The following is a 15034-nucleotide window of genomic DNA, read 5'->3' on the forward strand; positions in this document are numbered from 1 at the left end:
GTTCTTAACTGTTCAGTTTCTTCCTCTGCCCCCTGTAAAAGGGCAAGATATTTGATGTGCAAACCCTTTGGTACTCCTAGCTGAAACTCAGCTCTCTTTAAACCTCTCCTCTCGGATTTGGAAGGAAATTAATCCCAGTCCTGAGTCACGATAAACTGAACATGTGCTGTGTTCACTTCTAATGAAATAGATTGTTCAACATAAAACATGCTTAGGAATGGTTTATTTCATCATAGGAAAAAATATACATTGGTTTTATCCTGGTGTCTGTTTGCTCAAGTTTAAAAAGGAAATTTGTTGTCTGGATGTACATTACATGTACAAACACTGAAGTACTTCAGTCATGAGGATAGATTTTTTTCAACCATGGCTGCATAATGTATTTTGATCCATCATATCCACTGAAATAGGCTTTCATATCAGGGTGTTGTACCTGAGAAAAGAATATTTCAAGTTAAATAAGCATCAGAATTAGCAATAAATACAAACTGATACTTAAAAGAATCATTAAAGTTACTACAGTTAACTTTTTGAAAGCTCCTGATTAGTTTTTAAACACATAAAGATACTTTCAGTGGGATTTTCCGTGTACCTTAACCTAATTTATGTCATCAGAACAGTGGCTTTCTCAAACTGGCAAAGTACTCTACAAATGTTGAACATATGAGATATTACATGCTGGACCTACATCGGCATTGATATTTTAAAATCAGCACTGTTTCTTATTGAAGTAGTTGCCACTCATTTGTTGCTGGTAGAGCTATTTGTCATTTTTTTCAGCTGGATCAGTTATCTAATCCAATTAGGCAGCAGGAACAGTAAAGAAGCAGTCAAGGAAATGGTGAAGACACACCAAGTTGATGGCCTTAGGCACCCCAATGTCCAACTTGAAGATGCAAATCCACAAAGGGCAATCCAAGTTACATGCCTTGTCATGATGCAGAAAGCCTACAGCGAGTGGGTTAGAACTGTCAACTGGGAAAGGGTTAGGACAAGTCTAAGCACGTTCTCATCAGTCTCAACTCTTCAGGAAATTACTCTGCCTATTAGGCTGTAGGAAAGGCTGAGTGAAGGCAATCCACAGACCTTCTTTTGAACTTGAGGTATAGGCATGACTCATCATTTGTAATGAATCTCAACTAGACAACTTTCAAATATCTCATTTTGTGAGCTTGTTACCATCAGTTCCCATAATAATCTCTGGGAAGAATTAGCCTGTCATGCAGGTGAATAAAGCAATCTGATACCTTGTGTAACGTAGCCTTTAAGGTAAGTGTTTAAGGTGAAGTATCTGTTTCTCCCCATGGACTATAACGGTAACGGAAGGTAGCCAGCTGACTGACAAGGTGCATTTTTTAGACACGTAAGTTAGAGTGGTCAGAACCCAATTTTAAATACTTCTGACACTTATCTGGGATAGCATAGCTTCTGCTCCTAAGTTCAGGCATGTTAGCACATTTTATATTACAATCAGTGGCTAAAACAGAAACAAGGACTGGAACTAAGGCTTCTCCCAAATAAGAGAGGTAATGGCATCACACTGTTCTGAGGCCCCACTGACTGAGGGCCCTTTATGTGCAGTGGCAGAGTGTCAAGAGAGAGCATGGAGAGTCTTCAGGCCAGCCTAACTTAGACAATTCCTTTGGGGGGTTCTCCTGAAAGGCAAAAGATGCCCATTTGAATCCCCTCTGTTTGACTAGACCAAGAACCTCCTATTAGAGGAATGGTTCAGCTACTTGCTCTTATTTTAAATACAGATACTGCCACTATCCACAATTTAAAAGAAGGCATCCACAATAGCACTGGATCCCTTGCAAAAAGCCATTTGTATGTGGCATGCATGCCTGAAGGCCGTTTCCTGGATCAGAGTCTCTGACTAGTTTAAGAATCAGGTGCACCTTGCATAAGCTAGAAATCAAAAGCTACCAAGACCGTGATATACAAAACAGAATTTTTGGCTCCCAGAGAGTTTTGCAGTTAAGAAGGGAGATATTATTCAGTCTGGGCAGCAGCTGAGCAGAAGCTGTTTGAAATGCAGATTTTTCAGAGTGGAATTGAGAAACCAATATACTTTGCTAGATGCAGCAGAAAGTGATGAAATGACTCGTCCAACTCTGACAGGTCAGTGAAATCCCAAAACAAAAGTCCATGTCTGCAACAGCCTGTACATAACAGAAGTCAAGTTGCTAAAACACTTACAAAACTAGGCAGTTGGATATTCTGAAGTAGGCAATACCTGGGTTTGGTCATTTATCACCTTTCAAAGACACATGCTTGCAAGTACAGCAGTAATTTGTTTATCTGCTTTCTCTATTAGTTTTCACTAACTTTGCAAAATAGATAGTATCTATTAAGCCAAAAAGTCAGCCAACTTTTAAATGTACTGGATAACAAACAAGTTGCAACTGAACAAAGATTAAATACTACCTCTAATCCCATAATAATTGTTATCTCTTCCTCAGGAATGTAAGCTGTAGATTTGCCAAACCCATTTGCTTTGTTAATTAGAATTCGATAGTGCGGAGTATCTTTTAGATCCTGTAAAAATAGAAGGAAAATAAATAGCCTCAAGGGGAGATGATGACTAAAGATTACATTATACAATCAGTTAGCTCGCACTAGGCTTACAGAACCTAAACCCACTCAATATACAGCAAGTTCATTTTTATGATCTTACCTACGTCAGTTTGGAAAATTAAATATATAAAGCCATCAAAACTAATACATTATGTTCTTGCATATCTGAAACAATTTTTAAGAGTCAAGATTTTAATTAACCTTTTCTCCCATAGATCTTGCAAGAAACATGACTTAGAATATCCCTGCTTTTTGTATATAGGTCCTGTAACGATTTGTTAGTCACCCTTCTTCCTTCACCAGTGGCAACAGAGAACACCAGAGAGAAAGAGGCACATTCAGAGCATAATACCACCTCTGACAATCTTGGTCCCAGTCCTGGACAGAGCTAAGGCAACTTCCATGTATATATTAAAATCTTCCAGCCAAGAAAGAAGTGTGGCTTACTATTATTTTTACAGTGCCTATCAACCCAAATCATGGGCCAGGGTCCCACTGTGCTTACTACTATCCATAAACATTCCTGCCCAAAGCAACCCACCATCTAAACACAAAAAAGTGATGGATGAATACAGACAGATAACTGGCATTTATGAAGCAGTTAGTATCGATCAATGTCATGGCAGTGACCTCTGCTCAATGATGTACTGAAGAACTGAAAGTCAGAGAAAGGCAAGGAAAAGTTGGGCTGAAAGCCTGGCTAATGTTTGGACGGGATTTACAAGGACCAAGCTTAGTAGTTGCCTCGTAAAGGTCAGAAGGCATTTTGCACAGCTGATGCACGTAACATGAAAAGGCAGAGGCAAGTTAAAAAAAAAAAAAAAAGACACACAGTTAAACCACATGTCATCACTACTGGAATTAAAACAATAAAGATGAACACAAGGTCACTGGGAGAACAGAACAATATAAGGTACCTAAAAAGAATCAGAACGCCTGATGGGAAATTCACGGGTGTTCCGTTGGTGACAACAATACTGAGAGGAGAAAAGGAGAGGAGAAAAAAAAGCAAGGATGCAGGTGTTTTAGAAGCCAAAAATGAGTGGCAGGTGGATAAAATTACAGTGGGGAAGGAACAAAACGCACAAAGCAGGACTGAATGTCTGCTCCCAGCTGAACATGAATTCTCTGCTACAGGCAGAGTTTCTCATTTTTAGTCCTCTTTGACTTAATGATTCGTGCCTTGCTGACGCTTAAGCAGCATGTCAGTGGCCAACCCACGGAGTATGCAGCACTGTATTACCAGAGCAGCACTGTCAACAAAGATGTAGCATCTGATTTTCAAATACAAGGACTTAGACTAGAGAATTTCAAAAGTTTCAGGAATTCTAACAAAAATACGTTGTTAAATAGATTTACATTCCAAGTGTCCAGATCCCCAAAAACATTGCTTGCTCACCGAAATTGATTAAACACAAAGGATTACTTGCATTTCTTAAGTGCAATGAAGATGTTACCAATTATACCTACACTGGAGGACGCAATAAAAGATTTAACAGCCTCTCAACTTTAGTAGCACACCATGAGAAATCTGTTCAAACATTACAGGTTGACATTGCTACTTTAAATACAACACTGTGTATTAAAAGTGAGTAATTTTAATTCGAGACATGTCCAGTACAACCCTGACCAGCGAAGCTTAACCAATCAGTGGTGCAAAAGCAAAGCTCTACTGGGACAACAGCGCAGAGGAAGCGGAGGTATCGCTCAGCTGCACAGGTGATATGGGACTCTTAAGTATTTTCCATTAGGTTAGCAGGAAGTCTGTCTGTAACAGTGTTTCTGAGATATTTTTTTTTAACCTGAGTTATTCTGTGTATGTATTAATAAAGAGTTTAATACATTCAAACCTGTTTCGCTGGAGGATATTGGTGTTGTAGCCATTCTTCTGGAGCATTAGCTTTTACATCCCATCCAACAATGACTCCTGAATAGCCAAATCTTTTGTGAACTATTACCTGTCCCACACTGAACTGAATATATTCAGGCTTTGGACTGCGAACATGAGTTGATTCTAATTTTACAAAGAAAGAGACTTAGCAAGGATAAGTGGTTGATCAAGTATATTAAACATTTAAACAGACATTCTCCTGACTTCTACCAGAAGAGAAGTGATAGTTAGATTAACAGGCAAAGTAAAAAAGGGAACAGGTACTTTGGTTTCCCCCCCCCAGAATTTTATTATGATATTTGACAAAGCAGCATCCACCAAGGAACGCATTTTTCTATTTGTATGCCTTTGATACTACATAGGGGTCTTAACAGAGTTTTGGAAAGCATAAACTCATGTATGTATTGACAATTACTTAAGCCTGACATATGATATTTTACAGTGCTTACACATGCTAACTGATTTTGCCATTAGTTTTTCCCAGTTTAGGTCACAGAATTCTTCTATTCAGTTTGACTGCAGGGAATTTCTTCCCAGGAGCAGACTGATCAACTGTTTCTTTTTCCTTTTATGAAGCTGATCTAAATCAGTTCATTTGAATCAAGTGAAAGCTATACCACTGTTTCATACATCAACACAAAATAGGCACGCTCCGATCTATTCAACAAAACAGATACATACATATAGTATATCATACTGATACTGTTGCACAACACAGGGTGAAAAGGCCTCAGATTTTACATTTTCCGTTTTGCTTACTGAACATTATCAATAACGTTTAGAGAGAATAAAAAAAAAAAAAGACTACCATTTACAAAGCAAGTATACAAATCCACTATAGAAGACCTTATAGAAGACAATATCACAAGCAAAATCCAAAAGGATTGCAAAGACTCCAATACCTGCAAAATAAGAATGAGTTTCTGCTTCATTGTCGCCAATTTTAGTTTTCTTTTCTCCATAGTACCAATTCCTAAAATGTAAAATTAATAACCCAACATTCAAACAAGTTCTTTAGAAACTGAGTGTTAGGATAATCATCCTTCTGATTATTACTATCTTAAGCATTTGTCTGAATAGAGGGATACTGCAAAGGCTTTGATACAAAATTCTTCACAATTTGAAGCCCAAGCAGAATGAGAGTTTCACATTAAAATTGCTTTTAAGGAATACACAAGACAAAGGAATTTGTTCCAACAGGAGAAAAGAGTATGAATCTAATTTCTTTGGATATGCAACTCTACAGCTGCATTGTAACTTTTATATCACAGGAAACCCATTTATTTTCTACAGGTGAGCAAATACTATTTTGAACTCTAACAAACAGAGTGATTCTTCAGTATGTTTTGTAAATTCTATTGTGAAATCTTTAAAGATTGGTTAACACTGGTATGGACGAGGTATCTGGCAATGAGTCCCAGCTTAAGGCTACAGTAAGTGTAACTTCTTCTGCACTAGGCTGAATTTCATGTGAATTTAAAGGGTCGGGGCTAGGGGAGGGACATCTTTAAAAAGGTGAAATGGCTTATGGTTTACATTGCCATTGTGAAAAAGAGAAAGCGTAAAGAAACAATGAGCAAACTCAACATTTAGTGGGGGGGAGCTTTCAAATATTCCTTCTGCTGGCAATGGAACAGGAGCAGTCTATGAACAGATGTATTTGCGTTAAGACTCTCCATCCATACCAGTCAGCAACCTGTTGGTGCCAAATAACTATAGGCTGTCCTACTCTCCTTCCTCTTTTATGGTGTTCACCACCTTCCCTCTTTCAGTCTTACTCCCTTCACCCTACCTGGAAGAAAGTAAGAGCAGGTTCCACAACTGTGCAAACAATACTTTTTTTAAAAAGTCTTGGTTTAGCTCAAATCTGTAGGAAGACTTCAAGTTAACAAATACCTTTTTTACAGGAATGGGCAAATATTCTGACTTGTCAGACCGCATTGTTGAAAACAGCAGCTAATATAGTAGGTTTGGAAGGTCTCAAGTGTCAACATATTTTTAGGATAACCAATTCTTTATAAATAAAGATATTCAGAAGACACAAGCAGCTCCAAAGGATCATTTGCTCTTTGAAGGCTTTATCTTTAGAGATGCCTGGAGCTTTCCACAAAGTTGCAAAAATGGTGAACCTAAGAAAAGCACAGTTTCTGTTTCCATCCATATACTGTGCCCCTAGGCTTTCCTGGGGACAAAGCGGAGTCTGAATCTTCCACAGTTCAGATGACTTGACATCCTTGATTATTGTACATGGCTCAGTAATAAAGGAGCTTTGAAGGTCCAGACAAGGTAAAACCTTTGGAGTATTTCCACTATACAAGAATTAAATCTCACAAACAAGCCTCTTAACTTCCCCAACAAACATATCTAAGCAACCGTTTTCTTAAATTAAAATGGCGTATATATAAATGGATATAATCTTACTTTTTCTAGACCAACTCACTGTCACATGTCCAATAATCAAGTTTCCCCTTCTTCCTACACCCACAGATTTCCCATCTGCATTTTCTAATTCAATTTCAAGTTTTCTTGAACTACCATATGCAGCATAAGATGTCCATCCCATGTTGTAGGATCTGATCCTACAAACATGTAGCTGCTTACAATCATTAATATGATTAATCCTCCTGACTTCACAATCAGATAAATTTAAAATAGAGGATAACATGTATAGAATTACTGCCATGATTTATATTTAGTTTCGCATGGAGTTCAAATTGCACGTTTGTGTAGAATATAGGCAAAAGGTTTTCTTAAAACTGGTAGAAAGTCCCAAATCAGTCTCAACAAGAAAATAAGAGACCTTTCCCCCTTGTTACTTATGTCACCCCTACAGCATACCTTCCTGTTAAGAAGAGGCCATGCTTGAAATTATTAAGTGCAGACAGTATGTAACATCCTACCTTGTCTTTGATAGCCACAGCTTTAAACGATCTGCCCACGCATCCAGATTCAAGTAGGATCTTGTAAAGCTGCTCCAAGAGGCAATTATCCTTTAGTAGTAAAAATGATCATCACATTGTTTTAAAATCCTTCTCTAGTATTTGTATATAACTTTTTTTAATATTTAAACTTTAAGGCTTCGCTTCTGTAGCAAACAGGGAAAAAAAAGTCAGTGACCAGGAACAAGTTCTCCTCAAGATTAATATCTAGACTGCAAATGAATATTCTTTCAATGGTCACTTGTACCAGTAAACCATATGTAGATTTTGGAAACTGTCATTTTTCATGACCAGGTTACTTCTTTCTGTACTCAGACCATAGGAATTGCTAAATTGCATCAGATTCTGCAGTTTCAACTCTTACTTGAGATGAGTGAGCATGAGGCGTTTCAAAAATGGTGCATGTAATCAAAATGCTACTGAAAAACAGCCTAAAAGTTTTTGCATAAATCTAAATGGTCAGTAGTTGACTCATGCCGTGAAACCTGAAAATTATCTAAATCTGGGTCTTTACGCATAAAGGCAGACTTAGTTCTTTTTTCATCAGGCCAATCTTTTGCTCTCATTACTTCAGTATTTGAGTTCTACAGATGAACCACACAACCAATGCACTACACAGCCTGCACTGTTAAAACAAAGTCATAGAAGTCTCTCTTTGCATGGTTCATCTTCAAGATACCAACATTTGCCAATGGTTACCACCATCAAAGATTTGGACCTGATGTAGTATTCTCCACTTTACATTTGGAGAGAGATGCACGCGACCCTGTCAATACATAACTTCTTAATTAATATACAAAATGGCACTACTTACTTAACTCTATCATTATGACTGCCTTAAATAATTTACGATGAATTAATTTTTGTTGGTTAAGACTCTGTACTGAGTCATAACATGGAAGAAAATCTATTTTAACAGTAAGTGTCAGAGGTAATGGAAAGTTAGAAATAGTCTTACCAATCAAACACTTCATTTCCCTCTTTTTAAAGGGACATAACCCATAGTAACATATATTGGAATGTCCAAAAGCAGAATGAGATTAAGGCACAGTCGTGCACTCACACAGATTATACACAGATTTTCACGCGAAGAAAACAATGGTTGTTATTCAAATTTTGAAGGACATCTTTAAACAACTAAATACAGTCACATTAAGCCACAAAAATGTCTGAGGTACGATTTGAATGTTGTTTTCATGTAGGAATGGCCAGTGTATTCCACCCACACTCCAACTTTCCAGGACAAAGTGTCATTGGGGATGAGAAAGAGAACTCTCTTATAAATAAATACAGTAGGGAAAGAGAGACTTACAACCTTTCTGTTATTTCGATGCGCTGAGCAGAGTCTGTTCCGTACCATTGGGATATGAAATATTGTGCAGGAAGCGCAGACAGCAGCACGCAAATCTGCAGAGCTGCAGCTGCATTGATGTGAGGCATTCCAACAGGAAGTTTCTTCAAAGACACTTCCCTGCTCTCTAATCTAAAAAGAGGAATTAAAAAAAAAAAAGGAGAAAGAAAAAATGTAGCCATCAGCTTTGCTAGCTGTATAGTACTTAAAAGTTTCCTTCAGATTGTTTTGTTGGTTCACAAGATAATATACAATCTGTACACATGCATTTCAGTTACAGCCAGAGCACACCTAAATTAGGTCAAACTGCATTGAATTTGAGAGTACTTATAAAAACCAATAAAAGACTAAAGTAGACAGCTTCACAAGACAAAGAAAAGGAAAACCTAGTTAAGAGTTATACAAACATCTCTTTCATCCAGAAATAGAAAAAAAGAAAAAAAAAGGAACCGGGAAGTTGTACAGTTGTCCAATTTGCAATAAAAAGCTGCTCTCCATGAAAAAATTCATTTGCGCTGCTTTATCATCTAATTAAGTGTATTAAACATGTCTGACATATCAGACTGATGGCCTCAAGAAAAATCTGTTTAGATGCAGTGATTATTGCACATATGACAGAACTAAGAGATTTTTCTTTCAGATCCAAAGCATGCACAGCATCATACCAAGATGATATCAATGTGTGCCACAGTCCGATCATTAGACTAGAAAAGGATTTGACATCACCATTCACTCCACAGGCACCTGCCACACCTTACCAATGCATATTCCTGACTCTTCAAATTAAGACACTCACCTTCACATGAGGAGCACGTTTACTGTCTTTTTACATCTGTGAGGATTTTTCAAATCAGAAGTAGGACTTGCTGAAATTTGAGATTTGTATCTTTTACACAAGCGCTCTCAGAGCGCACAGGTTTACTGCAACCTTCAAAGAGTCATCTGCATCCACTCTCTGTTCTGTCTCATTCATCTCCAGTAGTGGCTGTTACAGCTACTACTCTCTAGTAGAGTACTCAGCTTGCAAGCACAAGCAAGTTGTTTCAGTTGTTTCTCGGTAGCTTCTAGTTCCTGCTATCCTAATTTATGTCATTTACACAATAATTTGGGTTACTGTAATATATCCAGTACATGTGTACGTGGGAAGTTAGATTTATGAAAACCGCCTAGCAAAGGTAGTCAAGATCACAAAATAATGCTGAAGGAGGCCCAAAGCATATTGTAAGGAATATGAAAACATCTGCACGTGTGATGAGCGGTTACCAGACACTGCATTTTTCACTTCTGCATTACCTGCTTTAGAGCCAACAGCAAAAAAAACACATCTCCTAATTTTAGACATTATCAGTAGTTGTACATCTAGAGTACTTGTTTACCCACATATATCGGGGGGGGAGGGGAGGGGAGGGGAGAGGAAGAGTCACATATCAGTTCAACAAAATAACCATCAGCAGCCTGCTAGGCTGGAGAGCTGGACAGGACCCCCCCACCGAACGCTACCAGTTTGCCCATAGCGTTTACACCACACGACCATACAACTTCTGTCGCTGCAGGTCTTTCTGCTATTTCTAAAAGCAGCCTTTTGAGCAGCTGGATCCACCAGACAGAAAGGATGCGGTGGCAGACAGAGAGACAGCCGGGACCAAAGCTGGAACCCCACAGAATCAAAATACTTTTGCGCATATTCTGAAGTGCCTGGACACCTGTCAGAAACGAGCCGTGCCATCCCCCCAGCTGACAACTGCCGCTGGGAGCCGAGCGCACGGCCGAGCCGCAGCAGCCCCGTGCCGGCAGCGCCCACCGCAGCCGGGGGAAGCCGCCGAGCCCCGGCCGGTATATCTGCCACAAGCCCGGGGATCGACGGCACGAAGCCGAGCCGGCAGGTGAGGCGGCGGGGCGGGCTCCCCGCTCCGACGGATTGCCGCGGCCCGGGACAGCCCCGCAGCCCTCCTCCCCCGGACCGCCGACCCTCAGCCCTCGCCGCGGCGGCTGAGGGGAGCCGGCCCGGGGCTGCACGGCGGGTGGCGGCGGCGGCAGCGGCAGGTGGCGGCGCCACCCCGCGACCCTCCCTTCCCTCCCGGCCCCCCGCACAGCCGCCTGCGCAGGGCGCTCCGCCGCAGGCAGCCCCTCGCCCTCAGCCTCACCCTCAAGCCGGCGGTGGCCGCAGCGCAGCGCACCCCGCTCCCCCGCAGCTCCGGGAGGCCGGTGCCGGCCCCGCTCGGCTCCGCGGGGGGGCGAGGGGGCTGAGCTCCCAGGTGGGGGCGGGGCGGGGTGGGGCGCGAGCTGCCGGCGGCGCCTGGCGGCAGGTAGCGGCCGGTAGCGGGCGTTGGGGGCCGGCGGACATCTTGTGCGGCTGAGGGGAGCGGCGGGACCGGGGCGCTCTCGGCTTCGCACCCTCCCCGGCATAAACATTTTAACGCCCAAAATGAACCCAGAGTGGTGAACCCTGTGCCTGACGCCCGGCGCCCGGGTCGGGTTTTCAGGCCCGGGGGTTATTCCCCTTCTCCCAGACTGGCGGTCGTCTTCCCCCTGCATGGAAAGGCTCCCGCGGTGGATCGGATCAGGATTCCTCATTCCCAAAACGCAACGAAACAAACACCTGGGTGGACTTTACACCCTTACCATTTTTAAGGAGATGAGAAAGAAAGAAAGAAAGAAAGAAAAAGTTTTTTATTTATTTTTGTAGGTCAATTTTAAGCAAATGATATTTGCAACTCCCTTAAGTCATTTTTTTCTGTGAAGGTGGACAAGCACCTTTAACCTGCTATGAATTCCCCCTGTCAGGAGGAAGTTCTCTAGTGTGAAGTTTATGCAGAAGGCGTCATGTTTTAACAAACTTTTAACCCAGCCTCACAGTGTGCCTCTAACCACCCCGTTGGTATTTCCGAGAGCACTTGGTGGTGGTCCCTGGGCCTGGTTTTGTCACAGATGGATGAAGGCGTAGCTGAAACGAAAGTCTGCTGCGTGGTTTCGATAGTGCATGTGTCAGCTGTCAAGCAGAGCCTCCCTCTGGGCCTGTGACTGCTGCACAGGGGTCAAAGCCTGTTAATGAGTCTCCTCTTTGTCAGGGATTTCTTGGGTGTAAATTCAACAGCAATCAAATTTGTTGATGACACACAAATCAGAGGTGGGAGCAAACTGCAAATGACCCAGAGAGATTGGAGCAACGGGAACATTACAGACAACAGGGGAAATTCAGCACTAGTAAATGTTGAGTTTTACCAAGGGAGAGGAAATGTTCTAGCCGTCTCTTCTTGCTTACTGAGCACATCTCTGTAAAGGGCAGTACCGTGAAAAAAAGGGAAAATGTTATCGAGCCGTACCTAGTTCAATAATGTAGCTTACTTTTCATGGTTTCTTCAGTACCATAGCGATAGTTACACTTTTCAAATTAAAAACTTCAGAAAGCACTTTTTCCTGTAGGCACATGCTAAAAGCAAAAATGGTCTCAGAAATAATTCGAAAAATGCAGGAACTACACTATGTGATGATACAGACTGAAATACCTCCTGCTTTATGTTGTGGATAAAATCAACAATGTGTAGTACAAATAGTGGCCCAATACACAATATTATAGGCACCTAAGAAGTCATTATATCTCTTCTTCATTAATAGGGCCTGTAGCGGTAAAAGAAGGGATAATGGTTTTAAACAAAAAGAGGGTAGATTTAGACTAGATATAAGGAAGAAATTTTTTACAATGAGTGTGGTGAAACACTGGAACAGGTTTGCCCAGAGAGGCAGTGGAGGCCCTATCCCTGGAAACATTCAAGGTCAGGTTGGACGGGACTCTGAGCAACCCGATCTAGTTGAAGATGTCCCTGCTGACTGCAGGGGGGTTGGACTAGATGACCTGTAAAGGTCCCTTCCAACTACTCTGTGATTCTATAGATGGGGAAAACCATGTAGCTTCTCCTACACTATGTCAGATACAGCAGAGGAGTGGCGTTAGCTTTTAAGTAGAGCACATTGTCGGCTGGAACAGCTTGACTTGTTGCTTGAACTGAGTTGTCTTGGGCAATGCTTTTGAGCCTGGGGCCCATGAAAGATAAATAAGAAAAGCAATCATAATATCAGGAGGCTTACATGCAGCATCCTGGGGCATGTGGTCAAACAAGGATAATCCATCTTTCTAGTGCATAAGGTGCGTTGAATTCCTGCACCTTGGCTAGGCAGGAAGTTGAGGAAAAAAAGCATCAGGATTTGGCACTGCTGCTTTCCCTTCTCCATTGCTTGTGTTGCCACTTGATGTTGTTCCTTTCTCCCACTGTCTCAGGGTCTCCCCAGAGACCCTCCTTGATTAGGGGACTGCCTGCGATTGTCAGTTGTAAGGTTGTACAAAGATGACGAGGCATTGGCAAAAATTACAATAGTGATTTCAAGACAGCATTGGTGGAAAATACATCATGTGGGAACTAAGTAGCCAGTCTTAGGGTTTTGTTTGTTGATGGATTTAAACCTGTGCAACATGGCAGGTATGCTCAGTTAAAAACTCACATAAATACTGACCTGGACTAGAAATACAAATTTAACTGAAGAAAAATGTTTTTAAAACATAACCAATCAAGTTGTTTCTCTATAGATAAAATATAGTGGAAATAGCTTCAGTTGGATAATTTAACCATTATTCTTCAACCCAATTAAAATTTCATTATAGGGGGAACATAACAGGTTAAGTTTTCTGAAGGAATAGCTTATCACAAAGGTGTCACAGACCATGGCCACATCAACACAAGAGAAGATGCCTGTTTATCTCCTATATTGCCATTGCAGGAACAGAAGAATGAATTTAGGACCTAAATAGGAAAAATTGAAAGAACTTTTTTCTTCTAGGAGCCCCACTTTCCTTCCAGCCCAGTCAGCATCAAAAGGCAAAACAACTTTGAATAATAGGAAGGAAGAGAAACAGGGACAGAAAAGCACACTTGGTGTCTGGGAAGCCTTTCTCCAAGTGGATGCTTGGTGCTCAGACTGCTGTGAATAATGTTTCTAGCATTTAGATGGGCTGGCAAGATTTGAAGGTAACAGCTCTTTGAGGAAGAAGTGATAGAGGTTGAGGTGATACTTCTGCTATTACTTGAATAGAGACAATTTCCTGCGAGACGGCATATTCTTGCCTAGTGATAGAAGGGTTATCTGTGCAGTGGGAAAGGCTCTCCATACATTCATGACATGAAAAAAATTAAAGTTCTCAGTGAGCTGGTGAGGAAGTTCCTCAAAAAGGAGCATTTACAATCCTTTTGCACGCCTCTGGCTCACGTTAGAGTTCTCTGCAGTCATCTTCCAGGCAATGAGGGTCTGTCCAGCAGGGAAGGAGCAAGGCTTCCACTATAACTGTATTACACTATATATATGCTTATACGCTTTTTCCTTTAAGGAACAGGCACATCACCTCATGTAATGGGCTGAATTATGTTTAACTGGCTTCTGGTGAAAAAACAGCTGTGACTTGAACAGCATCAGTGGGGTGTCAGGTGGTTGGAAAGCAATCTAAATCCACACACTTTTTTGTGAATGATACATACAGTGGTGAAGAGGTGCTGAACTAGGTTTTTTCTCTCGCAGCATCAAGTCTTTATCTGTTCTTGGCAATGGTATGATTTCACGTTAAGATTGCTAAAGTCAACCTTTTTATTGTCCTGGACTGAATAGGTACCTTTTCAAAAATTAGAAAACATTTTCTTCCTTTTTTCTTTCCCAGCATGCGAAGAAAACATATCCTGTACTGTCGTAAAGATCAGATGCTGTTTTGCAGGGTTCTTGTACACAGAAAGTAGAAAGACTGAGGAAAACAAAATGAGAATAATTTGTTATAATAGAAGTCAATCAAGTAAAAAAAAACCCAAATCACCAAACCCAAACTTGTGACTCAGTGACAGCAATTCCAGCCTTATCATTTCAGAGGCACCAGAAGCTGAGCCAGTATTGCATTTACCATCCCTCCCGTCTCGATTCTCTGCTTACTGCAGTTCACAGTTGTAATTGCTGGCCAAGTTTTACAGATTTAAGCACGATAACGACTGAGCAGCAAAACAATTTTCATTAATGCAGAGCTAAAGCTTTTCTGATGGAAGATCAAGTTCCAAAAGTAGGAAGAGATATTTAAAGTACATATTCCACACAGGCTTAGCCCCAGTAGAAAAACAGTTGTCTGCAAACGCTCCAGCTGCAGCACATAGAGAAGCTAAATTGGAGCGGATGGACAGAGCTGTGGTTGCAATAGATGAGCCATTAGGCTTGGCTGCTGTCTGACCTCGAGTACCTCCTTTCAGCATT

At 41.1% G+C, this 15034-nt stretch overlaps 1 protein-coding gene across 1 annotated transcript; it reads right to left on the bottom strand.

The window, feature by feature from the left end:
• Positions 1-337: 337 nt before the first annotated feature.
• Positions 338-9731, bottom strand: LOC140649138 (uncharacterized). The gene is made up of 6 exons (XM_072855891.1): positions 9652-9731; positions 8720-8890; positions 5371-5441; positions 4428-4591; positions 2428-2538; positions 338-433 (listed from the first exon to the last, which is right to left on the bottom strand). Exons 1-6 carry the CDS (start codon positions 9729-9731, stop codon positions 338-340), a joined length of 693 nt encoding a protein of 230 aa, XP_072711992.1.
• Positions 9732-15034: the final 5303 nt, after the last annotated feature.

The sequence above is a fragment of the Ciconia boyciana genome, chromosome 3, assembly GCF_034638445.1.
Source record: "Ciconia boyciana chromosome 3, ASM3463844v1, whole genome shotgun sequence".
Lineage (NCBI taxonomy): Eukaryota > Metazoa > Chordata > Aves > Ciconiiformes > Ciconiidae > Ciconia > Ciconia boyciana.